The sequence below is a fragment of the Crocodylus porosus genome, unplaced genomic scaffold (assembly GCF_001723895.1).
Source record: "Crocodylus porosus isolate Cpor-Errol unplaced genomic scaffold, CroPor_comp1, whole genome shotgun sequence".
NCBI classification, from domain to species: domain Eukaryota; kingdom Metazoa; phylum Chordata; order Crocodylia; family Crocodylidae; genus Crocodylus; species Crocodylus porosus.
Window position 1 is genome coordinate 1,348,266 of NW_017728935.1, and position 27,018 is coordinate 1,375,283.

Below are 27,018 nucleotides of genomic sequence, written 5' to 3' on the forward strand. Positions count from 1 at the left end.
GAATGGCACTGTGGTGAGTAATGTAATGTGGTAGATGTGCCTGCCGTGCGCAAACCGCTGTGGGCGATGTGTGCCGCACCACACGCGACAGCGGCAGGCGTTCTCGGCCAGCTGTCATCCAAACGCCACCCGGTGTGGTGCCCGCAGAAGCCACCCAAGGCACTTGGCTGTCCTTCGGTCACCCAGCTGTCTGTTCAGTCCTGTCCTTGCCGGAAGACCTGGGCTGGCCCTGAATCCAGTTAGGCTCCTCTCCCCTGCAGTGCAGGTTGCTACTTGGCAGGGTGGGTGCTAGCTCCCCCTAACACCTGGGTGGTGATGTCCTAGTGGGCAGAGCAGTGGACTCGCACTCAGGAGACCTGGGCCCTTTTATTGGTTCAGCCACTGACTTGCTGGGTGGCTTGCAAGTGGTTTCAGTTCTGTAAAATGGGACCAATCAGTCTGACTACCTTTGTAACGTGGGGTCCCCTGATGCCAAGCTCCTCAGAAGAGCTGGGGAGGAAAGGCTAATGCTGATCATCTGCAATGCAGGCAGGAAGCATAGGCTATAAGGGGTTGCTTTAAATGCCTATGAACACCGCTATAGGCGTGCACACGCACGTGTGCGTGCACATAACGCAGCTGTACTGCCCCTTAGGAGCTGGCTGGAAATGACTGGCAGGCATAGCATGAGTTTTGAACAATGTTTTTATTATATGTTTAGTGTTCTCTATACAAAAAAATCAGTTTGTTTTTTGTTTTTTTTTAACAGTGATTCAAAAAAAAAAAAAATGATGTCTGACTATTTTGGCCTTTTTCATCCCTCATGCAGTCAGTTTTTAAGTCCATATATTAAACATTTCTCTGTAGCCCATAAATCTTGCTGTAAACCATTACTTTACAGCCTCAGATATATATCGCTGGGGAAAGTGGGTCAACACAAAGTAACTTGTTTCGTTCCTTCCTTTTCTTTTTAAAAGGCAAATAAATACACAGAATGTATTAGAATGACCGGGAGGTTTTACATAGAGAAGGTGATTAAATATTTACAAATAATAATAATAATAAAAAAAACCAGAACCAAAATAGTCAATATTTTCTTCCGGACGTAAGCTGGGAAAACAAATGTATGAAACTTTATAGTGCAAAGGAATAAGTCTGTTTTGCAGAGTTGACACCGGGGTTCAGGCTGCGATTGACATCACATTCAAAGAACGATGCCCACTTGAAAGAACACAGAGACAGGCATTGCTGGGCAAAGGGAAAAGCCACTGATCATATTGGTTTTATTTAAGGATCAGGAAAGCGTTATTATTTCCTTTGAATCAAGTGGGTTGTAGTGCACGAAACAAAACATGTTCTTCATCTTTACAAGGTTTTTATATATATCTTTCTCTATATATATATTTTTATTGCTTAACTGAAATCTGTTGCCACTAGTACAGAATTAAGCCCAGAACAATGCACGTTACGTTACAGACGGGAAGCGCTGCTCTGCTGGGACCTACGCTCCAGAAAATGAATTCAATGGATTCTTCCCAGGAAAGCCGCTGGCTCGGATGGGAAAAGGCCACAATGGATCGAATGAGTGCCGCTTGTCAGATAAAGCGTGTAACAAGAGACAAAATCCTAATGATCAATAATTGACCATGTCCAGCTCTCCAACCAGAATATCTTTAGCAGGAGGCTGCATCTTGTCTAGTCTCCTTAAACACAGGTCATAATAGGCAGATTGATCCCTGGGGGTCAGAAACGTACTACGGTAGTTGACCTTGAGGTCATTTTTGCAAGGTGGAAATGCGGGAAGGGGCGGGTGTGCATGGGAGGGAGAAGGCAATGACCTACTTTCCAGCCAATTTAGACCATTAGCATTTCCGTAAGCAGGAGGCCTTCAAGAGAATTAGCTACCACTCCATGATTCAATCGATCCTACACCCTTAGTGCCTGCAAGGAAAGTGAGAAGCAGCCTCAATATCCGGTGGATGCAACTCCAGCTTCTCTCTCTCTCTCTCTCTCCGCTGTATTTCCAAAGGAGAAAAAGAAATGGAAACTTTCCCTCATGAGGCCACATTAAACAGCTTGGAGTTTGCCTTGGAGCTGCCTCTGAGTTTGTGTGGATGGTTCTTCTTCAGCCTGTTTTAAGTATAGGCCCGAGCTAGCTAAATTTAGAACCAGACCAGGACTTTTCCCAGGCGTTGAGCAGCCTTTTGATTTGGGATTTTGGTTCAGGCCTTTCTCTCGTTTCCCCAATTAAAATTCTAACGAGGGAGGTGCCAGCTTGCCTGACAGGGCAGCTGGAAGTACTGCCTGCATCTGGGATGTGTTGAGTTTTTCTGGGAACCGGAGTAGGTTGGAACATCCCTTTAACTACGTAAGACTGTTTAGGCCGAGGAAGGAATACCCCGTTATGGTGCCAGTTATATGGAGGTTCCCTTTAAATAAGCCTGGCTTTGGTGGGTTTAATGGCTCGTGCTGGTTAGATGAGCTATGCAGGAGGTGCATCTCTGGCTCGTACTGCAGCAGGTGTACAGCAGCTTGGATGGATCCCCATGAGGGACACAGAGAGAGGAAGTTGACTCATCCTGTCTTTCTGAGCTAACCTTCTCAAATCCCTCTTCACCTAGGCAGATCACTGTTCCCTTCAGCAGGTCTCCTAAAGTACACCTCCGTCAAGATTATTAATAGCTAATAATTTGCCCAACTAAAAGCATACTTTGAGGCAGGCATTATGGGTATTAATAACTCTGGGGCCATTATGGTAATTTGACAGTAAGGTCTCTTACAAGTCACGCATATATTAATTCAGCGTTTTGGTGGCTTTCATAGTCAGAGGGCCGTGCAAGCAGTGATGGAGCTCCTTACGGCAAACTGACTGTACAGAGAAACTGCTATCAAATCCTTATGAGATGTACCCAGGGTACAGAAAAGAGAATGTTAATTTCTGTGTAGCTTTTGAACCTCCCTGGAGGTGTAAGAGATTTATCTGCTTACTAGAAAACTGAAGTGGGTGCTTAAAAAGACTACAAATATTGAGTTTTTAAACTTTTGTCTTGCAACGTTTCGAATAATTAGCATAGAACCTGATCACCTTTCTGTAGAACCTTATTAATTTCTTCCTTAGAAGTTTATGCAGGACTGGTCCGTAAGGGAGGAGTGTCCTGTGTCTCGCTTTTGTGGACACGGCCCTGTCCCTGGCATAACGCTGACTTTGACAGAGTTACACCAGTGCCAAGTTGGGATCACTGCCTCCTGTATAAGCCTGTCCTTCCCTTTATGCTTGCTCAAGGAACAAGTAATGCAGAGAAAGGCTTCTGCTATTACTGTTGCCTGCCTGACCAAGCCATCATCGGTATGACCCGTCCAGTCTTTCTGAGCTGGCCTTCTCAAACCCTATTCGTCCAGGCAGATGCTGGTGCTTCAGCGGGTAACCTCTGAAACGGTTAAAAACCATAATAAACCCTCATCTCTTTCTAGTTGCAAACAGCTGTTGTGTGGGCAGCCTAGTAAAATGATTCACGGGGACACTGTAGCTTGTGCGAATGCACAGTAAACGGGCACCGTTCACAGGACCGGCTGCTCTCAGCTACTCCCTTGTAACTCCGCAGGAGTTGTAAGTGGAACATGGAGATAGCAAAGCGTGTCCTATCCGATGGTCGTGACTGACCCACCTAGAGGGTAAGAGCTTCCTCCTGCCAACGGGAACATTACGTTAGCTCAAACGGTACAGGTTGGTGGTCAAGATGAAGGCCATAGGCTCTTTCCTGGCTGGTTGGGGAGAACGTTTTAGAAACCATTTGACAGAACGTGAATGAACGCTCATTGCTTTTAAAGTCCTGGATGCCTCGGAAACTCAGCTTTACTTAACGTTTGGCCTGTGGCGCGCTGAGCTCTTTAGGAAGTGTCTGCTTTGCCCCCTGGAAAAAGGTTGAGAAGCTCCTCTTGCAATGGTACAATGCTAGGCGACTCCATTAGAATTAGGTCTCTTGCTTTAATACATAAACACTGACAATGATAAAGAGATGTCTCCCATTTTCCCCTCTCTCAAGAGAAAAGTGGGCAAACCCCTTTGGCATGTGAACTCCTTGGGGGTTTCCTTGCACACTAGCATGAAGGACCCTGGGTAGCAGGGAGCAGCTTTGCCAGTCTGTTAACAGCAACCTGTGAGACTTCAAACTGTGCATCTGACTCTTCTGGTGCAGCTAAACTCTCCCTTCTGCTTCTCTTGCTTGACTTGACCAAGCCCGTTGCACAGCTGTTGACCTAATCTAGGTTTCTTTCCTTGAAATGAAAAGTAGCCACGCTGTTAAAGATCACAGCAGCTTAAAGAAAATGTGGCAAGCATATCTAAACAATCCCTTCTTAGTAGGAACACCCTTGTTAGCAACATGTCTCTGTAGCCAACCAGTTGAAAAGCTAAAAGAACAATCGTATTAATCCTATAGCGTTTAGTCCATTAGGCTGAACAGAAATGCCTTTTAAAACAAACAAAACATCCATCCTAACTTTGTTGTACAACCATGAAACCGTCTGAAGAAATCCGAACTGTCTCAGTGAAGGTACCTTTGGTTTCAAAAGTGCAGGAAGTGGGGAGAATACATGTGGCATTGCCGCTAATTACTGTCTATTATAAAACGCTACCTTCTACTATGTTCCATGCTTTCTCTGCTGGGAGAGCTGTGCAGGCATCCTATTCCTATGGGCCTGACAGACTGGAGACCATTGCATCAGGGGCTTAAGCGGTGGGTGAACTGTCTTAGTTTATTAAACGTCAGGGGGAGTTTTGAAGCTGGATAAGGCATGTGTAGGAGCACTGTAATGCCAAACTTTTCCTGTTCAAGACACGGATTACAGTTGTATTAGCAGGTTAGCTTTAACGAGCGTTCTTGATATGTAAAGAACAAAATGGGTGCAAGTCCCACACTACAGCCTGCCGCACCTGGAAGTGTCTCCTATGGGCTGATTGATCAAGGAGGGGGGTGGAAGGCCACTGGAGTGAACTAGGAGGAGAGAGGGTTAACTGAAAGCCATGTTGCACTGAATTGCTCCAATGTAATGAGGGGAGAGGCTGCATACCCTGCATTTCTGCCATTTACAGCCATGTATACCCCACCAGACTGGGGGGTCCTGGAGCATTTCAAGGAGCTGATCTGCAGCTTCAGTGCAGGTTAGTGCTCACCGCTGAGATGCTATCGCATCAGGGTTATGGGTGGGAAACCAATCCCTGGTCCCTTGTCCTGTGTTAATGCTGGTCCAACCTCCCCTTCCTCTTTGCTACATAACGATTTATGTGGGCTTGAGGGCAGAAACTATGGGTTTGTCTCTTGCGTCTCACAAAGAATAACAGAAAACCAGTTCCCCGTCATTATCCAGGCAAACGGTTCTGCTCTGCCTCACTCACTTGGGGTCAGAATATAAAGCTGCATCTTTCTGCCCTTCGTCAAGTCCCATACCGTCTCTTCCCCAACTTCCCTTTCTTCAAAAGCTTTGCTAAGTAGCATGGATGCAGAACAATTTCGCCCACGGCCTGCGCGCGCCGGGCGGTAGTACTGCGGTGACCGAACCAACGTGGAAGGGTAGCACTAATGAGAGGTACAAGAACACAATTCTGACCGTTCCAGCGGCAAGCCCTGGAAACCACCTTCCTGTGGGGCTCCAGTGTGATGCTGCTCAATCTTTCAGGAAGGAGCACGGCGGTGCGGGCATGTTTGCTAAGGGTCATGAGCGAGGTGCTGGCTGTAAAGATGTCCATCTCAAGTACAGTCCCAGAGAACTCCCCATCGATGAAGCAGCATATCACTACTCCCCAGAGCTGATGGACCCCCCCCACCCCCTTGATTTTTGCAGTTTCATGCTATTATCCCCATTCTCTTCCCCCATCTCCTCCCCCCTCCCCCACTCCTCTCTCTTTTTTTTTTTTTTTTAAATTTGGGGCCTTTCCCCAAGGGGAAGGGAATTTGAACCCATAAAGTGGAGGGGGAAGCGGGGGGAACAAAACCTGGACGGGGTGAATCATTAGTCAGAGTGAGTGCTGGGTTATCTAATAGACGGGGGTTGCCAGTCCAGATCTGAAGCCTGGGGTGTACAATTTGTGCATCCTACTCTTCCTCTAGCCCCTTTGGCTCTGTTCCAGTTTCAGCTACGGCTACCACACGTTGGCACCCCGTGGGTCCTCGCCCTTTGCTTGTTTGCTAAGGATAGAATGGCATCGGCGACCACCTAGCCTGGGTTCGTTTGCTTTGCTTTGTTTCTTGCGGTGGATCTGGTTTGGTTTTTTTTGTCGTTTTGTATTTGGGTTCCTGGTGATGGTGGCAGTGGTTTGACCCCCATCCACGGCACGTATATATTTGTGATTTGTGGTTTCACTATAGCGCGCTATGCTAGCGAGTAGATAGCATTGACTGGGGACGTGGCTTCTGAACTCTCATTGCCTTCTGTCTCCTCTTTGTCCTTCTTGACTGTGTATTGGCCGATAAAGGAGCCGTCCTCGTTGAACTGCCCTTCGCCCCCCTCTCCATAGTCCACCAAGCTATCATCGCTCTCCTGCTGCTTTATTGTGCCATCCAGGGAGGTCTGGCTGTTGGGCAGCGGCTTGTTGTCTTCATCACTGGGTAGTAGAAGACAGACAGACAGTCAGGATTGGGAGTGCAGCCTTAAAGGGACTTTACTAAAACCTGGGAGCTGGGTATCCAAGAAAACCCCCTAGTGTGCTCCTTCTTGATGGCCAGTCTGCAAGGGATGCAGGTAACTGCCTGCAAATGGGCAGTCGCAGTTTGCCCAGTATGTTCCTGAGGCTACCGTGACCTGTTACATATATCAAGCACTTAGTTGCACGTGTAGTTTACACACTTGATTTTTTTTTTTTTTTTTTGGTTGATAACCCAGCCTATTTTTGTCCTTAGGAAAACAGATGTTCTTACCCATGTCACAGATCATGCTTAGACAACCTGAACTGGATGATCACTGCCAGAATCCTCTGCTTCTTACTGTCTACCCTCTCTCTCTTCTTTGTATTTCAATCAGCCTTGGAAGGACCTGGCCAGCTCCACTTTGGTCGCTACTCAGTTTTATTTCTGCTTTTTCTTAGACAAATACTGATCAGTTGTTTTTTAAGAGCCACATGTACGTGGAGATAATCTCCCTGGCAGCGCTTTGTTAAGTTTCTGCAGGAAACCAAGTTCTGTGCATCTCCTAGCACTCGTGGAAATCTTCCCCTTCACGTTCATTTCTAAGCATCTAAATTCATCTGTTTGAGGCTGGTCTGATTCGTCACCCTAAACACCTTGCTGCTTCGTGTGTGGGAAATGTTTCATTCAGAAAGAATGAACAAAGCCATTATACAGGGGTTTTTTTTTTTGTTTTTTTTTTTAAATGACCCATAAGAAAGCAGTTTAAGAACCTGCAAGCAAAAATCTGGGAAACCTTTGCATTTTCCCATGTGGTAAGGACTTGTGTCTCCAAACCCGTAGTTAACACCACCTGGGAATGGACGGCCATCTGTGAAAGAGGCACTTATCATATCTGTTGGCAATGTGTAATCACCTGTTTAATCCAGCAGGCAAATCATACGCCACTTCTAAATGTATTATTAAATGCTTCTTTTCACGTTATCTTTTCAGCTGAGGACTCATCCAACTCAGAATTATTTGCTTGAAAAATTATTCTCTCTGCCTTTTTGTCTGGCTGCATAATTTTCATGCATTATTCTTAAACACAGTAAGAAAAGCCATGGTCCAAAGTCCCTTTTGCTGAATCACTGATTCAATAAAGGATTTAACCTTTAGTAGACCAAAGCAATTTCTTCTTGCTTTCTCTGCATGTGGATGGCTCATTAAAAGGAGTGTTTCAGCACAAGGACATGGTGGCCTAAGACATGATGTTTAGGGTATTGTACGCCCAGTGGAAGCAATGCATCTTTCTTCCGTGAAACATTTGCAACTCAGCTGCTCCATGGCTCTTCTGCAATGTCCTGTAGCCATCACCCCAGCAAAGCAACTCACGTCAGTACAAAGATAGGACATGAATCATTTCAGGCACTTTTTCTTTTCGTTCTTGTTCCCTAGAATTTAGATGTGGGTTGTAGTAGTTGACAGTCAACTTCCACCCTTGGAAATACATGCTCAGTGTGGACACTAACGGTTACACTTTGTCCTTTTAGTGCTTAGGACTGCTCAGTGATAGGAATGACCTCCCTTAGGTCATTCAGTCCATCCCAAGCCATTTAGGTAATGGCTTCAGCTCTCCATAACGTGGGAGGGATTTGAAATCCCGCAGCCCATTCTGCAGTTTTGCATCACGTTACCTTATATCAGCGCTTTGCAAATTGAGTAATAAAACAGAACCAATGTTTGAGGCCCCGTGTTAACTTGGCATCATGATAAGAATTAACACGTTAGCATCATAAGCAGCCCCTCTGAAAAGGATTTAAGTCTGTAAGCAGCGCTGCCAGTTAGAAAGCCTAATAACGGAAAGGAGAGAGTGGCAAAAACCCGAACCGCTTACTTGCGCTGGGTTCAGACGAAACAATCTGTATTCAGGCTTTTCCTAATGTGGGGCTTGCATTGCCAAACACCAGGGCACAGAAGCTTTCCAGACCTCCCCCCTGGTTTTACCTCTCTCCAATACTATTTGTCTGGTTAGTACATTAAGAAGGTGAAGCATATAGTCATCAGCGTGTGGATGCGGTAGTTCTGTTAAAAGGGATTTTTCACGGTTTTTGCCGTGTGCATTAGAAAACGAGAGCATCCAGGTCAGACCCTTTTGGGAACTGTGGCCCAGAGTTGCACGGGTCTTTCAGAGGGAGGCTGGGCTTTAATGCATACACACGACTGACCTCTCAGGGCCTTAACGTCTTTGCTTGCTTGTTGTCTTCACTCGCTCAGCCGCTCTGCACGGGGTGTAGGCAGAGAGCCTGTGCTCAGTGCCCTCCCGGCACGTGATCAGAGCGGCTGACCTGGGAATGTGAGTCGCTTGGAGAACGTGCTCTGCAGCTTAGCCAGGTGAACAATCCTTAATTGTGCAACGGGGCCCAAGGAAGTTAGTGGGACTCATTGCATGAATAAGCAGTAGTCACGCAAGCCTAAGCTGCACGTTGGGCCCTTTGAGCCTCACTGGGTCTGATTAGCGCCCCAGCCCCTTTGAATGCTGTCAAGCAGAATGCAACTCGCCGGACACAGAGTACCTGAAAACTCTGCGTGGGGGAGATGAGCCTTAATTAATACGTTAGGTGGCAGCAGGGGAGGGTGAGGGCAAAGGGGTATTTCGGCTATGAAAGAAACGAACTGCTAGAAGAAAAAGCTGAATGTGCCGGACTTCTGGCAGCACACGATCCTACCTTTCAAGAGACCTTCATGGTCCATGTGGATAGACAAGGTGAAAAGGAGGAGAAAGAATGGGAATAAAACAGAGAGAAGCAGAAAGAGCCTGATCAGAGAGAGATATGATGAGGTATGCATTTAAAGGGGCAGGGCTCAAAACCGCTGCATTCCTCAAGGTGCTATTTGCCTCTTTAGACCAAATGAAATGAGCCTCAGCCCCTCCTGCTTCCAGCTGGGTGAAGCTCAGTGGCTTTCCCTTCCCCACCTCCCTCCCCCCCCACCCCCCCCAAGTTAGTACTGAGCAACCAGAAAAGCAGGTTATTCACAGGCACATCACTGAAATGAGTGCTGGTTCCTGGAGCCAGCTGGGAACTGCTTGGCAGTGACATCCAGAAGAAGAGGACTGAGGGCTGGCCTAGTGGGTCTCCTGCTCTTTCCTCCCCTTCCCCTCTTTAGGTGTTTACTTGGGTTCATTGCTGGGGGCAAAGTGGGGCACTGGCAGCCTGAAGCTGGCTATCCAGAGGGCTGGAGACCACGTGCTCCTCGCAGTACCTCAGAGCTCTGCTGCTAGGGCCCATTTAGTCCTTGGTCTCTGCCAACATGGTCAACTGGTACCAGCTACAAAATGGATACCCCTCCACTGGGACCTGACCTGAGACCCACTGGACCTACTTCATGCAGGTTGCTGAACAGCAATTGGATGGTAACGTCTTTTGGTCTCTACCCTCTAGTGCCAGAATCATGTTGGATGCTTCAACACCTCATCCCAGTGCCCTGCATTATGCAGTCAGTGGCTCCCCACCCCCCAACCCCCTTCTTTATAACTCTAGACTCCATTTTAATCATTTGGTATAATGAGGCACAGTCACTGGCACAGAACGAGTTTTTCAAGGATAATGGTCTCCCACTTTGAAAATAAAGCTTCTCAGCTTAGCCTCCGCACAGGGAAACCATTATTCTGTTAGTGGAACAGAAAGATGTGACACTATCTCTTAATTACAGGCTGCAGAGATTTGAAAGTTGCATGCACAGGGCATTAAGGACGTGAGGCTGTGATGAGAGCATATCAGACATGCTATGTGGAGGTGGGGAGGGAAACTAATGAAGAGCTCACATCAGCTCGAACCCTGGCCTCCCTTTAAATGCTAATGGTTACTTTCCTTCAGTCTACTGCAATCATTCTGAATCTTAATCACCTGCAGGTCACACCAGTTCTTCAAGTTCACCTTTCTCTGCCTGTTCAAAGGATGCCTTCCTTCCCTGCTTCTCCCTGTAAACTTGGGACGCTGGGGCCTGTTCTCAGGAGAAAGCACATGTACGCTGCCCCAGCTAGAAGGTGATGCTATCGTGTCTGTGCTGCTTAGTTGATACTTTGCTAAGAATACTGTCTTGCGTTTCTAAAGTGCTATTCTCACTAGCATCTCTAGCCAAATGCAGTACTGCTCCGAGACCAGACACTGACACGCCTATGCTGAATAGCACCTGCCTTCAGAAGCTGGACTAATGGAGTACTCCTCACTTTATATCGGGGAGAAGTAAACCTCTGCTACCCACAGAGGTTTTTCTTGCCACTAGGGTCTATGTAAGGATAGGGAACCCTTCCATCTCCAGTAAGGCAGAGCGCACACATGCACCAACCAACCAACACAAACAGGAGGAGCTTCCTAACCACCGCAAATCTTGGTGAATTCCTTGGAGTATCTAAGGTGTCTACTGGCTCCCTCCCCCTGACCTCTGCATGGGGGTGGCAAGCTCTTTGGGTGTCCTTTAGTGTCCGAGAGGAGCTCTATTGCATCCCTTCCTGCTGTCTCGACAGTCATCACATCTGCTGGACAGTGCTGGGGTAACGCATGGAGCATCAGAGGGCAGTTCACTTTGCTACAGAATGGCAGCCGAGCTGAGGGCCCTCGTTTCCTCTCCGCGTTCGTTAGTGTCAGACGTGCTTTCACAAAAGGCACGTCCGTGCCACAAACTTACCACGGCCAGCAGCTGAGCTCTCAAATGCCATGTTGTACCATGCACGCTGCCTGAACCGGAACCAGTGTCGCTCTACTTACACTAATAAGCTCAGACTCCCCAGCACTGCTAAGTAGCCCAGGCATAGTGTCCTATGAATGTTATGAAACTACTTTCTGGTTCAGGAGGTAGCATGAACAGATCTGCCCGGTATGTTTGGAAGGTGCTGCTGCACGACCCAGTAGGTCTGCAGTGCGGATAGGGCCAGAGACCTGCTTTGCAACCACTGTGGCAGAGGAAGGAATGGAAATGTTGGCTTCATGCTGTGACCACCCCTTGCTCTAGCAGAGTGCCAGCTCTGCACAGACCATACAGCTGCCTGCGAGATCCAAATGCCAGACCTGAACCTGCTGTGACTTGAGGCAGGAGCATGGGAGCGGAGGCTCAAACCTGCCGCTAGATCACAAACTGATGACTTGGTTCTGAATCCTGTCCTGCCCGTGCACTGGGCAGAGGGTAAGACCTGGCAAAGAACCAGTAAAGGCTGGCTTCTTGTGTTGTTCTCCACTTGTGGTCAGGAGCATGGGGCGCTGGGCCCCAGGCTGCTGCTGGGTCACATAAAAATTTATTAAAGAAGCCATTGCGATTGCTTTTGTCAGAGGTACTATCAAAATACAGATTTCCCACTAGCAAACCAGCTTCCCCGAGCAAATCACTTCAATCTGGCTGCCTGCTGCCTAATGCTCCATAATGCGTTCCAGTCCTGCTGCGTTCCCCAGCTTGGGTTGACTTCTGGATAGCGGCAAAAGGAGACAGACAAAGCGAGTCCCTTCCATATAATTATCTTGCCAAAACCTCAGCAGCTTGTGCTTGATGGATGGGTTTGGTGTCAGAGTGCAGGCATGCAGAGAGCAGACTGCTGTTGCAAAATGAACATTCGGGTATAGGGCGCACAGTCTACTGTGGCTGCATAGCCGTTGGTGCAAACTGATGTTCTGGTTTTGGCATCGGAGATCTACATCTACAATCTAGACATGCAGGAAGTGAGGGGACGGGGGAGGAAGGAGTCTTTGGTCTTCTGGCCCTGCAGCGTGTTAGTATTTTGCTTTGGCTGGGGTTTGTGTCTATCCTGTGTCTTTTCACATGCCATGCAGAACACTGAACAGCTATGGTCATATGACATCCTTTGGAGAAAAACAGCCACCACTGGAAAGTAATTACTGTAGCAACTTGCTACTAATGATAAAACTGTGACTATCCTGAAGACTATCCAATTATTCTGCCTCCTATTTGTATATCCATATGTGGTGAGACTTACATACAGGATTTGTTCCAAAGTCCTGTACGGTACAGTCTTTGCAGCTTTCTACCCTGGTGTTACTCTGCATTTTAAATAAATTCTTCCCGTCTCGGGTACTTCACTTTGTAATGCTGGGAATACCGGGTAATGGTATAAGGCCTAATCCAAAACCCACTGACTGTCTTGGGCTTGGAAAGTTTTATTGTAATTCTTTTAAGGAAAAGGACACTGATATAAAAGCAAGCCCCGGGTGCTCAAGGGAGCAGGCGCACTGTAATTCCCAGCTATTAACGCAATGCAGGAAAATGCAACAAGATCTGGCAACGTTACCTGTTCCCATTCCTTGTGCGCAATGAAGAAGCACAAGTAGAGCCATGAACACAGGGTTACACGCAAACAGGCACAGAAAATACTTGCTCCCTTTTCAAATGACCAGAGGGGCTGGGAGGAGAAGTGGCTGCTGTTCTTTAAAGGATGCCATTTAGTCTGATGGGAGGTGGGGAGGTCATAGCTCCCTGAGCAGAGGGCTTGGTAGGCTGCACCAAGGTTATGATGGGCATGTTTCAAGGGGCTTTGCTGAAGCTCCTCTAGAGAGAGGCCTGGGCCCTGTGGGGACTTGGCTCCTAAGACAGAGTATACTGCGCAGGTCTGGGCAGCTGCTGAAGATCTCTTAGTCTGGACAGTGCATCAGCGCCACAAAGGAGGCCGAGTCCCAGCACTGCATGGTTAATGAAATCCCCTTGGCCTGTGCGAGAATCTCCTGACTCTGTGTGCATGTGTGTTTGAAGTGGGCTTCCTCCCCATGGGAGCTATCCTGTCCCACGTGCCTGTCAGAGCAGTCTGAACGCCCCAGAGGAGGAGCAGCCATCCTGGGCTGTTGCTTTTCCAGGTTTTTAAGGCATCTCTTTTTGTAAAGAACTTGCAGAGAGCGGGAGGCAGGAGGAGGAGAAGGAAGGTGGAAAACAGTTCATGAGAGAGTGTGGCGCCGCGGCAGTGGTTACGTGAAGGGAACAGGGGGGAAGGAGGAAGAGGAGACTCAAGGTGAGCAGGGGGTAGGTGATGGGATAGAAGTGACTGAGTGAATACACATGCCAAGTAGAAACATACCTGTAGTCAAACGACCCGTCCTCTACGTTCTTGTCTTCAGGATTTAGATGCTCTTCTTTGTTATCCCGCACTGTGGCAAAGAAGCACATTACCAGGCAACAGTTAAATTAGAGGGTCGAAAGCTCCCTCCGCAACAGCCAGCATCGCTTCCTGCCTCTTCTCCTTCCTCCTCTTTTTTTTTTTTTTATTTTGCCAAGGAGATTACAGAGTGAGGTCAGTAACTGAGAGAAGCTGATTCATAGATTGTATGGGGCTGGAAAGGACCTTGCAGATCACCGGGTCCAGGGCCCCTGCTCTAGGCAGGAAGACTCAAGTAAAATCCAGTATGCAAGAAAGCACCGTTAAAGTCATAAAGCACCATCTGTCAATCACAAAGTGTTAGTGCAAGGTCAATCGATGCTTCTTTATATCGGGGAAAGAGCCCTCGGTAAAGGTACTAGGAATGTCCTCATACATCATCTTGTGGTTTTTATTTCCAAAAGAGAGCCTGTTATATTAGGAGGCGTTTATTAAGAGACTCGGGTACTAACTTTGATAGGGCTCAGTGGAGACAAGCATCACACACGGAACTAGCTGCATAGGGGTTGACGCTGTTGTAGAGCGTGCGGTCTTCACCGTGTTGCTGGCGTTTGCAGTTACTCCTCGTGCTTTGAGAGCCTGGCTTGCCATTGCTCTATCGAGTGCATCAATCTTACGGACGTAAAAGTGAAGTACCACGCTGGCAAACCAGGCCCGCAATGAGGGAAGTTGCAAATGGTATGACTGATTTTTATGGGGAGTGGCACACATGAGGATTTTAATGGTATCTGGCTTATTCCAAAATTAGGAATTGATTCACTTCATTATGATGCCATAAACGTGAATTTAAACTGGCACGCAGTACACAGTTATACGTGTGGTTTTATTCTTCCTAATGATGGTCTAGTGTTGTACAGATGAAGCCATTAACAAGTCAGCTTGCCAGACATTTAGCACAGATGCAGTCCAGGGGACAAAGTGATCTGAGCATGCTTGTAGGGGAGTTATGCTGGCAAATGCACACGGTCTCAAGTGTGCCTCAGAACAATCCCTAGATGCTGTAATTCTCTGTCCTGGCAGGAGTTGTCTGTATTGGACTCAGAAGAGAGGCTCAATTATTACTGCAATTTGACTTCATGTCTGCCTGTTTCACTGGTTAGGATCAATGACAATTTATATTACCATAGCAGCCAGGAGCTCCACCGATGGAGTGGGAGCAAATTATGCAAAATGCTGCCCAAACACAAATCAAAACGGACCCCTGCTTTTAACAGTAAAGAGTCTAAGTGTAATGCAAGACATTATGGATAGATCCAGGCCAGATGGAGGAGTACAGGCAGTAATCTTAGCACACTGGTGGCCTAACACAGCATCACATGGCAAAGGAAGGACTTCAGGAGGGATTTGAAAGAGGACAACGAGATGGCTTTATGGGTGCTTACAGGGCAGCGCGTGAAAAAGCAAGAAGGCACTTACTGGAAAATACAGCAAGTACCCATACAGGCTGGATCACGGGCATCTTCTGTGAAGCTGCTGTTGGATCTTTGCCTCTATATCATAGAGTCCAATCCTGCAGTCCTTCTGGGTACAGAGCTCTGACCAGCATGGGGATTTTGCACGTGGAAGAGACTGCAGGATTGGGTTTGGGGAGCCATCTTACTGCTTAAATACTAAGGCTTAAGAGCCCAGATGGGCACAGAGCACGCATCATTTGGGCAATTCTCCCTAAGCCTCATCTCCTTCTTGCAAAGACCTTAATGAGATCTGTGTCCTTTTGCAGGAAGAGCATGACTTTGTTTAACAGATGTCAGGTCACTCTTAATGAGTCCAGCCTGCTCTGCAGGCTGCCTCCTGCATGGCAGGGAGAACTTGCCCTGCCTCTGATTAACTGCAGTCCTTTCTGGCATTACATATTTTCATAACACGGAGGAAGAAAAACCCTTACAATGAGAAGGGTAGCAGACATCAAGACATTTTAAAGCAGCTCTGAAAAGCATAGGGGGCTTTTTTACTAAACAGCAGATGTAATGTATGGCTGGATACAGCACTTACCTGGATATTTCCCGCCTCTGCTTCTCTTAATAAAGCACACTATCAACAAAATCAGAACCAGAAGGGCAATGGCACACATCAGCCCAATGAACCAGCCCTGCGTTGCAATGTCCGCGTGGTTCTTGGTATAAGCTGGTAGGGGGAGTTGAAAGAAAGCACGTTAGAAAAGCCAGATTTGAACATGGGAGAGAAATAAGTAAAGTAACACCATGGAGCCAGGCTCCTAGAAAGATCTGGGCTACCCTCTCATAAATGATCCTTTTCTACAGTCACATCAGTGTGTGCCGCTAAGTGTGGTGTCTGAGACTAAAATGGGAATTGAGTTTTATATGTTTACTGAGAGTCAACTCAGGAATCTATCAGGAGCCATGCACATCAAAGCAACGTAAATAAAATGAAACTAATACAGACTAATGAAGAAGGGGGTGTAAAAATAATGGCAGAAGAAGCTGAGTAACAGAGTTGATCTTCCACTTTCAGCGACAGGAAATAAGCAGAGAGCAAAATTGCAGGTGGCCCCTGTAAATGGGGTGTGAAATTCATCCAACAAGCAGCTAAAAGCTTTTATTTCCCTGGCGCGCACTTGGAACAAACCAATAAATATAACAAGTTCCCTAACTGCAAAGGGTCTCAAAATAGCTTGTTGTGGTGAAGTTGGGAGGAATCTCTTAGGGAACAGCTCCAGCACAGCATCTGGTGTAACCCTCATGTTAGGACAAGCCAGAGCTTGCTCTAAAAGCAGGGTTTGCCCCTGCTTTTAACTCCTGATCTATGTTTAGTGATCAGCACTGATGCAGCACGGATGACTGCTGAATCCAGGCACTTAAGTGTCAACAAGGACCTAGGCACGAAACCCACCTTGTTTCATGGGCGCAAAAATATCTCTACATCTGCCAGCCTGCACTGAAAGCAGCCATCCTGCTGGTGTGAATGCTGTCAGCAGGACGCACGCGCTCCCGGGAGGAAATGTGCTTAGCCTCGGCTAGAGAGGGGGGAGACCATGCTTTGTTTGTTGAGTTTGGCTGACCCCGTCCATCAGAAGGCAAGGTAGATATGACACTGTCCGTGGCAGTGGGGTGATGCTTTTCAGCAGGAGGAGTGAGGCCAGGAAGGTCCATCTGACACCCCTAAAAGATGTGGCAGGATTTATTTCAACGTGGAGACAAAGCTTTAAATGAAAAGCCTTGACGGCAGATCTTGGTTGAGTGAGACTGGGAATCCACGACAAGGAGACTTGACCCTGCAGCAATGAAAGGCTCCAAACCTCCTCACTGAAAGGGGCTCTGTATTTTGCTGCCTTAATGCAAGGCCATGAGGTCACAGGTCAGTATTAAGCAAGGAGAGGTATCGCTGTTTCCAACGTGACGTCCTGACACCTAACTGCAAACCCCCAAGCCGCCGCCTGTAGCATGCTGATGGGACTTACTTGCAGCTCCTGTGCAAAGTAGGACAAATGAACCTCTGGCCTGAAAATAGCAGCATGCAACAAGCTCTTCCAATTGTCACGCACCTGGTTTTCAGCAAGATGGAGTCAGTAGAAAATAACTTTCAGAGCAACAGTGGGTAAAGTGAACTAGACTGCAGTGTAAACAGAAACAGTCAAGTTCACAGGAGATAGCTGGGACCTGACTTGGATGGGATCAAGAACCTGAGCTGGAACTTTACGGGGGTTTGTCCTGACAAGGAGAGCACCCTTTGTTAACTCCCTTGTGACACCCACAAGCGACTACCATCAGACTTTGATCTGACCCAAATTACGCAGCGCCAGGGAATGCTGGAAGGGAGTATAGTATGCCAGCGTCCGTAATCCACTACATTTTTCATATTGCCTAGTTGAGCGAACAATAGCAAACAAATATGAATAGAAGCACAGAGCCTCTGCGCCACCCTCCAGTTTACACAGCACGCTTTACCACTTTCCACAGACAAAGACCATCATAAATAGCAAATTGTACACACGCGGTCGACGGTTGATCAACCTCCCTGCAGTTGCTTGGCTATTGTTCTGCCATCCTGGGCCATTAAAGCCTGCAGAATCGGACTCCGTTGTTATAGGTTCACTGGTAGGAGAAGGAAGGTATTTTTCTCTTTGCCCGAATACATGCTTCCCAAAGTGGGGCGAATGAGAACAGCGCGCTTGCAGTTACCGGCTATGTCCTAATGTCTTTATCCAGAAAGTCGACAGCAGACAACACCCGAGAAACTTTTAAAATCCCTCTCCCTTTTACAGACACCCAGTTCCTTCAAGACACGCAATAAATGGGGGACAGGCCCTGCCACAAGCCATGGGGGTCCTAGCAGTATCTTACATGAAGACACGGCACATGAACAGCCTGGAGAGACGTGCCTCATTGACAAGCAATCTTGAGAAGCTCCCAAAGTGCAGTTCTGCATGCCTGACTTTTGCACCTGAAGCCCATGAGGCCCCTTGCATAGGTGAAAGAACAGGTCAGGCCGCGTCACTCTAATTCCACTTTAATGTGTTCCATTTTAATGTCTTCAGATTTTGGCCAAAGATGGTAACGTGATGATGATTTTAGAGGTGTGATACAAAGTAACTAGGCTCCACAGCCTAAATAAGAAGCATAATAGACGAGCTGACACTTGCTTAAAATTCTACTTATAAAAAAAATCCTTGAGCCATGCTGTTCTGGGGCTTTAAACACAATTTGGGGTTGTTTCAATCCATGCTCTTCCTCAGTTTCCAAGTGTGCTCAAACTGCAACCACGATGTTCTTAGCTGGCTCCTTGAAATGAAAATTAGGATGGTTCGAGACTAAGAGGAGGAAAGGAGAACTTTTAGTAAAGAAATGAAGCCAGTATTGTGAGTGGTGTGAACGGACTGGTGCAAATCCATAACTGAGTCACAGTAGCTTAAGATCTAGCCCGGGACTTTCAAATGCCCAAAGAATGTCAGGCCAGGTCTACACGCTGGACCTTTTCCCTGGTCCAGTCGCATCAGTGAACGGGTGCAACTCTTCACAACGCTTTCAGACCAGCCGACACCAGGATCAAAGAACTTGTGCTGATGCAACTAACTGTGTTGAAGTAACTGGTATAAATCATATTAGCAAAAGTACCTTATTGTGCTTGTAAGCTGCTAGGAGGTTTGCAGGCCTTCCTATACCCTGCAAGCCTTTCCTTGGGTACATCGGGCTTGTAGATATCCAATTCCCATTGACCTCCAATGAGCTTTGGCTACGTAAGTGCCCTTGGCCCCTGACAGTACCTGTCGGTGGGTGTTCTGCGCATGCTCCATTCCTGCTAAGAAGCTCACTCAGGGAGCTGAGCACTGCTTGAAGGTGCAAATTTTGATAATGGAAAGAGCGAGCTGATAATTGAATGAAGCTGAGAACTGCATCGACGAAACTGCACATGGGGGGAGGAGATAAAATTACACCGGAGAGCTCTGAAATGAAAGGAGATTGGATTAGCCGTGCTGACAGGATGGGATTTTGGCAGAAGACAATGCTGGGAGATGGACTGGCTTTTAACTGACATGGAAACAAAGTGACCCGAAAGAAAAATTGTGCGCCAATGTGTGGAATGAGGCTTAGGTTTTTTTTTCTGAAGTGGAGAGCATTTTCGGCGGGGAGGAAGGGGACGGACGGCTCTCCCTAGAACCCGAGGAACTGACAAAACAGGCTCCAAATTGCCATCCTCATCGACAGAAAGAAATGCGTGATGCTAAAACATACACCCATGGCAATCCTGTAGGTAGTGTCAACAGAGCCACTGTCAGGGCAAGGTTCAAACAAGGTTGTTAAGTGTGTGTCTCATTAGAGAGGATGTTCTGATCTCCCTTTATGCATGACCAGCAATTTAGCTAAATAGTAGCAAGCAGTCAGGTAATCTCACTGGCTTCAATTTTAAATGCTGCTGCCGTGACTCTGGATTTCCTGAGCTGATGACCGACTGTGGTTGGAAACGTGCTCTGTCTAAAAACAATGGCTTAGGCACCAACCACAAAACCAGTCGTGATCCACCAACCAAGCCCAAATTGTTTGCTTTTTTTTCCCCCCTAAAGGCATAACCTTGGACCAGGTTGAAAGTGATTCCTCGCAATGGCATGCTGTAGATCACACTGGCCATTGGGGGAGGCTTCACTGTTGTTTCTTGTATGAAAGCCAATGTGGTGTTAACGTCGGGAGGATTTTCAAAGCTACCGAGAACTGTGAGGCAACCAAAACCCACTTAAACTGCTGGTGATTGAACAGCCAGACCCAGTAGGTGGTTCTGAGAATCTTAGCCTGTGATTATACAGTGTAAAAAACATTACGCTACCAAATAGCAATGATCCAAGATTTTGTATTGATGGTATCGTAAGCTGCAGAGCTTGGGACCTTAATTGTAGACAGGCATTTTTTTTCCAGTATGTGCCCGTATGTATATACACATACAGAAGTATATTGGTAGAAATATGAATAAGTACTGCACACGCACACAATGCAGTAAAAAATGTGTCCACTGCTATTTGACTTCACAGACAATGGGTTTCTAGGTAGCATCCTATCAGGCGAGTTCTGTGAGCTTGAATCTGCCTTCCGACATTTTTAAGGGACAGGGGATAAAAGAAAAACCGTCTTAGTTTTTTGTATCAATCTACATTTGTAGTTCTGAAGTGTCACTTACTACTGGAAAGCACTGTTCTGATTAACCAAAAGCTCAATAGCGCCGGCAGGAAAGTCAGAGTGCAGTACACTGCAGCCGCGGTGCAGGTGGGCTAGTTCAATTTGAATGCAGGTAAATAAGCAGCAACCTCTAGAATAGATATTTGCAAAACATAACCAAAAAAAATGGACAGTGCTTTCTTGTCAAAAAACATTAAATGATGGCACAGGATGGGGCAGTGGGCTCTGAGCCCTCACGGCAGCAGCATCCAGCCAGGAAAGAAATGAAACTGCAGCATGCATGCATGCAGAAATGGATTGATAGCTTTGTGGATCCTGTGCTGACGAGGCTGGGGTTGTCACCCTGACTCTAGCACAGAAATAAAGAGGGTAAATCCTTGAATCTCAACGGCAATGCTGTTAGGAACCCTTCACGTATACTAAATGTGGACTTGGGGACACCGAAGATGAGCGTAGAATTGCATATCACTGCCCAATCTGAGTCCCTGAACTCTGATTCCCCTTGTGCTTGCTGTAAGTGAGAGCCCCCAAAAAGCAGGCAAGAAAAGAGACGTGTCTGTTTTCAACTGGTAAATCGTAGCTGTCCTCTACGAGGAAAATGGGAGCATCTTATAGCAATGGTGAGACAGGAGGTTGGGTTCAGGTCTTGTTTAGGTCGGGGCCCAGGGGACTACGGTACTGCAATCAGAGTTGTGCTGCAAAAGGTTCCAGGCCCCAGCACAACTGGGAAATAGGCTCCTTTCTGTTTTACATCAGAACCGAACCCAAACACGGAGGGGCAGGCTTGGATCCAGGGATCTGAAGCCTGCGTGCTAGGAACTAGAAGGGGTTTGAGGGTCCAGATGTACAAAAGCATAGCCATAAAAATTAACCTAGCAGGGAACACACAGTTCATGCTACAGTCACCTAAAAGTAAAACCGGGGCGGGGGACCCAAGTTGAAACAAGCTCTCCCTTCCCCCAACAGTCATTACAGGACTTTTTCCAAAGATGGTGTCAAGGGGGACATTGCAATGTGGGTTTCGCCGTTTTTCACAGCGGACTTGGCAACAGAGATGAAAGAAGTCCATCAGACTGGGTCAGCTCCCAGGCAAGGGCAGGCTGTACCTCCAGGTACAGAATACTCGCCACTGTTTTATCAGAGTTGTGCGGTATTATGCATGCATGCACAATGTCTATCAAGCCCATAGCTAGAATGCTATAAAATGCATTCGGGAGATCAGCTTGGAAGATCGGCAGTGCAACTGGACACACAGAGACCAGAGCACTCTAACCTGGCGTCTTATACATCTGTCAACTCCTATGTACGAGCCATATGTGACTCTCTGTGGGCCATCTTCAAACACCACAGCCCCCTGGCCTCGGCCCTCACCCGCATCTTGTCGTGAACATCCGAGCACCCATTATTGCAATCCCCCACATATAAAAATATACAGACATTTCGCTACGCCAAAGCCACAAACACCACGAGAAGCAACACACAAGTGAAGGTGCAGACGCGGAAACTGCCATCGTGAACACGAACCCTCGCAGCAGGCGGCCTTAAGACTGCAAGCGTACCCGCATGACAATACACACATGTTCTCTCCCCTCATCATAAGATCCCTCCTTTCAGATCAACCCCACTCGGTTATTGGTCGCACCCATGATGCGACTGCAGCGACCTTATCGGACAGCACTGATGTCATCGCTCCGTGGCACAGCTCTATAATAAGGGCGGAGAGGACACAACATCTGTGGAGTGTGAATGAATCTGGCCCCATGCATCATCGTGACTGAACTCCCCCAGCGAGAAGATACAGGACACAAGCAGAGAAGCTCAGGATGGAATGAAATGTCTGAGGAATGCATCACACAGCGGGGCTGAAACCCATCTCACCTGAGCTGGTCGTAAAGGTTATGTAAGAGTTTTCTTTGGGGCCAGACAATTTGGGAAATACCCACAACTTGTACTCCATCCCAGGAATCAGGTCGGCCAGCTGCACAGAGGAAGGGGTCTGGGCTTTAACAGCGACAGAGCGCACTGTATTGTTACCTGGGGAACAGAAACCGCACATCAAAGCCAGGCGGCAGGAAGCTCAGCGATATCCCTGCATTGACAGCGCAGGCGAACCTGTTTCTGCTGTACCTGGCCAGTCAGCAGGTGGACGTTATGGACATTAAAACTGCAGGTGCCCATGGTGAAGGTCCATTGGGAACGTAGGAAACTGGCAGGGCTTTAACTGCATCTGCTGCTTGTTGTATTCGTGGCATCTTAGTCAAAACCCAGGAGACCTTTCTGTACCCGTTGAGCCTTGCTGGGGGCTCTAATGCTAAACAGTCCTTGGGGTTCGGTATCTCGGGGATCAGTACAGGATGTTTGCACCAGAGGGGTCTGGAATGTGTTTACCCTTCGCTCCTCTGACAAAACCAGAGTCTGACCATAAGACACAGCATAAAAATCATCCCAAGCCTTTGATGGAAGGGGCTCAGACTGGGGATCTGCTCATCAGCTCTCCTTGCAGGGTGGAAATCTCTGCAGGTGGACTACGAACAAACTTTAACATTGCAAACTTTTCCTTAAACAATCTGAAAGCCTGCTGGACCCACACCAAGGGTAACAGGTTAGGGTGTCAGTCCTTCAGCTCAGGGACCGAAACTGGGTATGTTCACCGCGGGACTGTTAGGCATACCTTATGTCTTTAAATCAAATCCATGGTATTGAACAAATTAGAGGGTTCAGGCTTGTCTGGTAATTGGCTTGCGGCTTAGGGAAGTGGGACCATCTGCTCTGCAAAAGAGTCAATATATTACTCCGCAGTGGAAGGGGACTGTTGGCTTGAGAGCAAGCCCAGCAGTGTCTAACATGAACTTGGGGAGGGGATATGGGGAGAACGGCAAACCCCACTGGCTGCATGGCTCGTGCACTGCTGGGCTCTGGCCATAAGGCATATCAGGGTGCACTGATTTAGTCAGGTGTGCGTGAGGCTGTGTGTTAGCCAGGAATGAAGTGAGAGGTCCGAGAGCCTGATATTAGGCTATTTTCGGGGTGCTGGGGACATGTTAGGCACATCTAGCTTGGGAGGTGACAAAATGCGTCCCACACCAAGGATACTGCAAAATGACTGGACACCTCTAGAGTACAGCTGGGCCCGTGACAGACAGGCCATGGATGTTCCTGGAGTTTTGTGGTCCCTAGCCATGCCCTGAGAACAGTTCATAAAAAGCAAATTATTTTAACTCAGTGAGGGGTCACAAATAGCAGCTGAATACATGCAGTTTGGTGTGAGCTAGGGGCTGCTTTTTCCTACATTTTGGTAACAAGCAGTAAAGGTCTCCCCAGGGGTGGGGTCTCGCAAAGGAGGGAGCTTTAGGAGAATCTCCCTTGTCCCCTTTCCTCCCTATGAGCTGTACTTGTGCAAAACTCTCCTTGGAGTCGATCTTGAGTAAGGGCTTCTGCAGCTTGCCCCACATTACATGAAGCGAGCTGCATGCATTTAAGATTTCACAGCCGTGAAAGACAGGGCAAAGGATTGAGGAAGCCAGTGTTTGATGCTCAGACCGGTGTTTTGCATTCTGGGAGGGGAAGGCCATTTTTACTGGGGTTTTGGGAGCCTGTCGAGTCTTTCTGATCTTACAAAACGATGCAGGAGGAGAGAAGAGAAACACATCCCCTTTAAGCCAGTGGTGACAATAGTAAATATTGCTTTGGCTAGTAACGAAAGGCATGGAGACCTCTAAGAGGAAACAGGTACTGCCTGTTACAGAGGACAGTCTCACTGGAATGCAAGTTTGTCTCTGAAACAATGTTGTAAACAACCAGCATTGGATCCCTGTCAAGAATTAAACACAGCTGGTTTATTTTAAGTGCCAATTTAAGACCGACACGCACATACCAGAGGTTATAGAGGCTGAAATGGCTGGGAGATAAAGTCAGATTTAAACAGAGTCCACCACTGACTGCCTACTAAAACCACAGAAAGGATTTCTTTTCAAGCATATACACAAAGGATGGGTACCAGCCTGGAATTTCTTGGCTATATACAACCCCTTTTTTTTTTTTTTAAAGAGACAACATTAAAACCAGAGGTTTGGGGCCAGGTTTCAGAAAGCTCTTTTGCTTTCACAAATCAGATGTAGTTTAAAGCCATTTTTCTGTATATTATCTTATTTTTTTCTTCCCTAAGAATTTCTCTCCGGTTCAGGTTGGCTTTTTCTGTAGCCCTTAATTCTGTAGCAAGATGCACTCATCACAGCTTAATTTGGGCAGAGAAAGGAACGGCTCTACTCATTTAGGGTGCGTGGACCTGAACCTCCATCGCAACTAGTGAAAAGAGTGGGTAATTGCATTTAGAAGAGTGCCAACGCATACAACTGCAGCGCGCTCTTAATGACAGAGAACCTCCGGTGTGCCCCCGCCCGCCCCCTCCCCTCTGCTGGCTATCGAGTAGCTTTTTCAATCTGTTGTAATCAGCATTGCTTAAAAGACCTATTCGAAACCCTGAGAGCTGACGGGAGCCTTAATGGCATAACCACCCTAGAGTATCTCCATGCGGTCTGATGCTTACGGTCCATATACTCGACCACAAAGTGAGTTCCTGCGGAAAAATTGTGGCTCCATGTGATGTTTGCCCAGTTACTGTTAGCCGAAGCCGTTACGTTCCATATGGACGATCCATTGGCGGCTGGTGGACAGGTTAGAACAGGTGTTAGTATTTTGCATTAGATGACGGCGGACCCCTAATCTTGCACCTGGATTTGAAAAACATGCAACATCATTACTAGTGACGTCTGTTATCGTCTCTGGCATAAATTGGACATACCTTCTACGGAAGTATCTGCAGTCCTGAGGACAAGCTAAAATTACTTGCTAAATTCAGAACCTATTTGCATTCTTAATTCTGAACCTTCAGGCATTCAGCTGAGTTCAAAATCTAGCGTATGCCACACAGCTCGTGTTGTCTGGAGCAAGTCATTTCTGAATTTGATGGATCATAGGTAGGCTGATTGTAATTGCTCTACTGCAACTGTTTCACTCTGTGCAGGAAAAAGGATAGGCTATATTCATGCCCAACCCACAGTGAGAAAAGAGGGCACACGAGCTCACAACCACAATTGAGAGGAGAGACTGGGAAAGAAAGCACTGACATTAACAGTCTGCAAGCAACACGAACAGTAACAAAATCAACTTGTTTCTAGCAAAAAAAAACAAAACAACAAAAACTAAACCTAAAAAAACCAGGTGATTTTCAAGCTGAAGAACATCAATGCTGCTTTCAGCCAGAGATATATAATATAGCTTGCATCTCTAAGGTGACCTAGAGGAAGTTACACTGCGACTATGCCAGGTAGTTACACCGGGTTTAGTATAACAGCGTAAGTACTGGTAGATTCAGACAGTTTCTCTTCTCCCTAGAAGCAGTTTCGTTACTGAAAAAGGGAATATTTTCCCACAACTTAAGTAGACTGCACAATGACGTCTCTTTATCCTGTTGGATGTATGGGGCACAGCCATAAAAGATAGAGCAACTGGAGAAAACAGCATGAACCCTGCTGTAAAAGAGTCACAGTCAAGGTCCCATGTCCTGCAAAGAAAGACTTTATGTGCTTAGCATTATGCATATGGATCTATTGAATTAATTGAAATGACTCATAGACAACAGTCTTTGCAAGATTTGGGGTCCAAGTTATATTGTCACAGCTTTCACAACGCCACTCTGGGCTGCTAATTCCCATGACCTTATCCTGTGTCTCAAAAACTAGAGCTAGTAAGTCAAGTGACTATACGAGAGCTTCAGCTTTCCTCTAAAACAAAAGAAGGCCCTAGTCTTCCTGGATGCAAAGAGACACATCAGATGTGATGAGAGTGCACCCTAAAGGCTTAGAAACCAAAAAGGCAAATAAAAGCGTCTAACATTTTTGTCTGAAAACCCCCTCGAACTCCTGATTTTTGTGGGGCATGGGCCAGGATTTTTGGAATAGTTGTTACTAGTAATCCTGGGAGCAGAACCAGTAAGACAGAGGGATGTGGCCAAAGACAGGATGGGGAAGAGAGGTGGGGGCGAGGCACCCTATATTAAGGAGGAATACACATCGTCGTCAATTAGCAAGGAGTCGGGGGAGGGGCACTCTGAAGTGCTTTGGGTCAGAGTACAAGGCAGTCGAGGGGAAAGAGACTTAACGGTGGGAGTCTACTACAGGCCTCCCAACCAGGGAGAAGAGCTTGACCAGGAATCCTTGGGTCAGCTCACAGAGGCAGTGAAGGCTAAGGATGTGGTAGTCACGGGGGACCTGAACTTCCCGGACATCTGCTGGGAGGAGCAGTCACCCGGGTCTGACCGCTCACGCGGGTTCTTGGCCAGAGTGCAGGACCTCCATCGAACCCAGGAGGTGCACAGTCCCACCAGGGGAGACGCCTTGTTGGACCTGGTGCTGGCCACGGGTGGTGACCCGGGAGGGGGCTGCGGGTGCTCGACCACCCGGGCGACAGCGATCATCGCCTGCTGGGATTCACCATCCAGCGCAAGGTGGCAAAGGCATGCAGTAAGGCAGCAGCCCTAGACTTTAGGAGGGCAGACTTCAACGAGCTAAGGAGGATAGTCGGGGAAGCACTGAGGTCCCGGGGGGGAGGGGAGCCGGTGTCCAAGGAGAGTGGTCGCTCCTTAAGGAGACGATCCTCCAAGCCC

At 47.5% G+C, this 27,018-nt stretch overlaps 1 protein-coding gene across 20 annotated transcripts in view; it reads right to left on the reverse strand.

The window, feature by feature from the left end:
* Positions 1 to 666: 666 nt before the first annotated feature.
* Positions 667 to 27,018, reverse strand: part of NFASC (neurofascin) — a 111,141-nt gene continuing 84,789 nt past the window's right edge. For 8 of the 20 annotated variants that reach the window (XM_019546577.1, XM_019546574.1, XM_019546580.1 and 5 more), the window contains 6 exons: positions 24,901 to 25,017; positions 22,233 to 22,388; positions 15,724 to 15,855; positions 13,654 to 13,723; positions 9,308 to 9,319; positions 667 to 6,580 (listed from right to left, as the gene is read on the reverse strand). In XM_019546577.1, coding sequence (XP_019402122.1) covers positions 6,349 to 6,580; positions 9,308 to 9,319; positions 13,654 to 13,723; positions 15,724 to 15,855; positions 22,233 to 22,388; positions 24,901 to 25,017 — 719 coding nt within the window. In that variant the 3' untranslated portion in view covers positions 667 to 6,348. The remainder of the gene's footprint in view (positions 6,581 to 9,307; positions 9,320 to 13,653; positions 13,724 to 15,723; positions 15,856 to 22,232; positions 22,389 to 24,900; positions 25,018 to 27,018) is intronic. The other 12 variants (XM_019546587.1, XM_019546586.1, XM_019546584.1 and 9 more) reach the window with 3 other exon arrangements.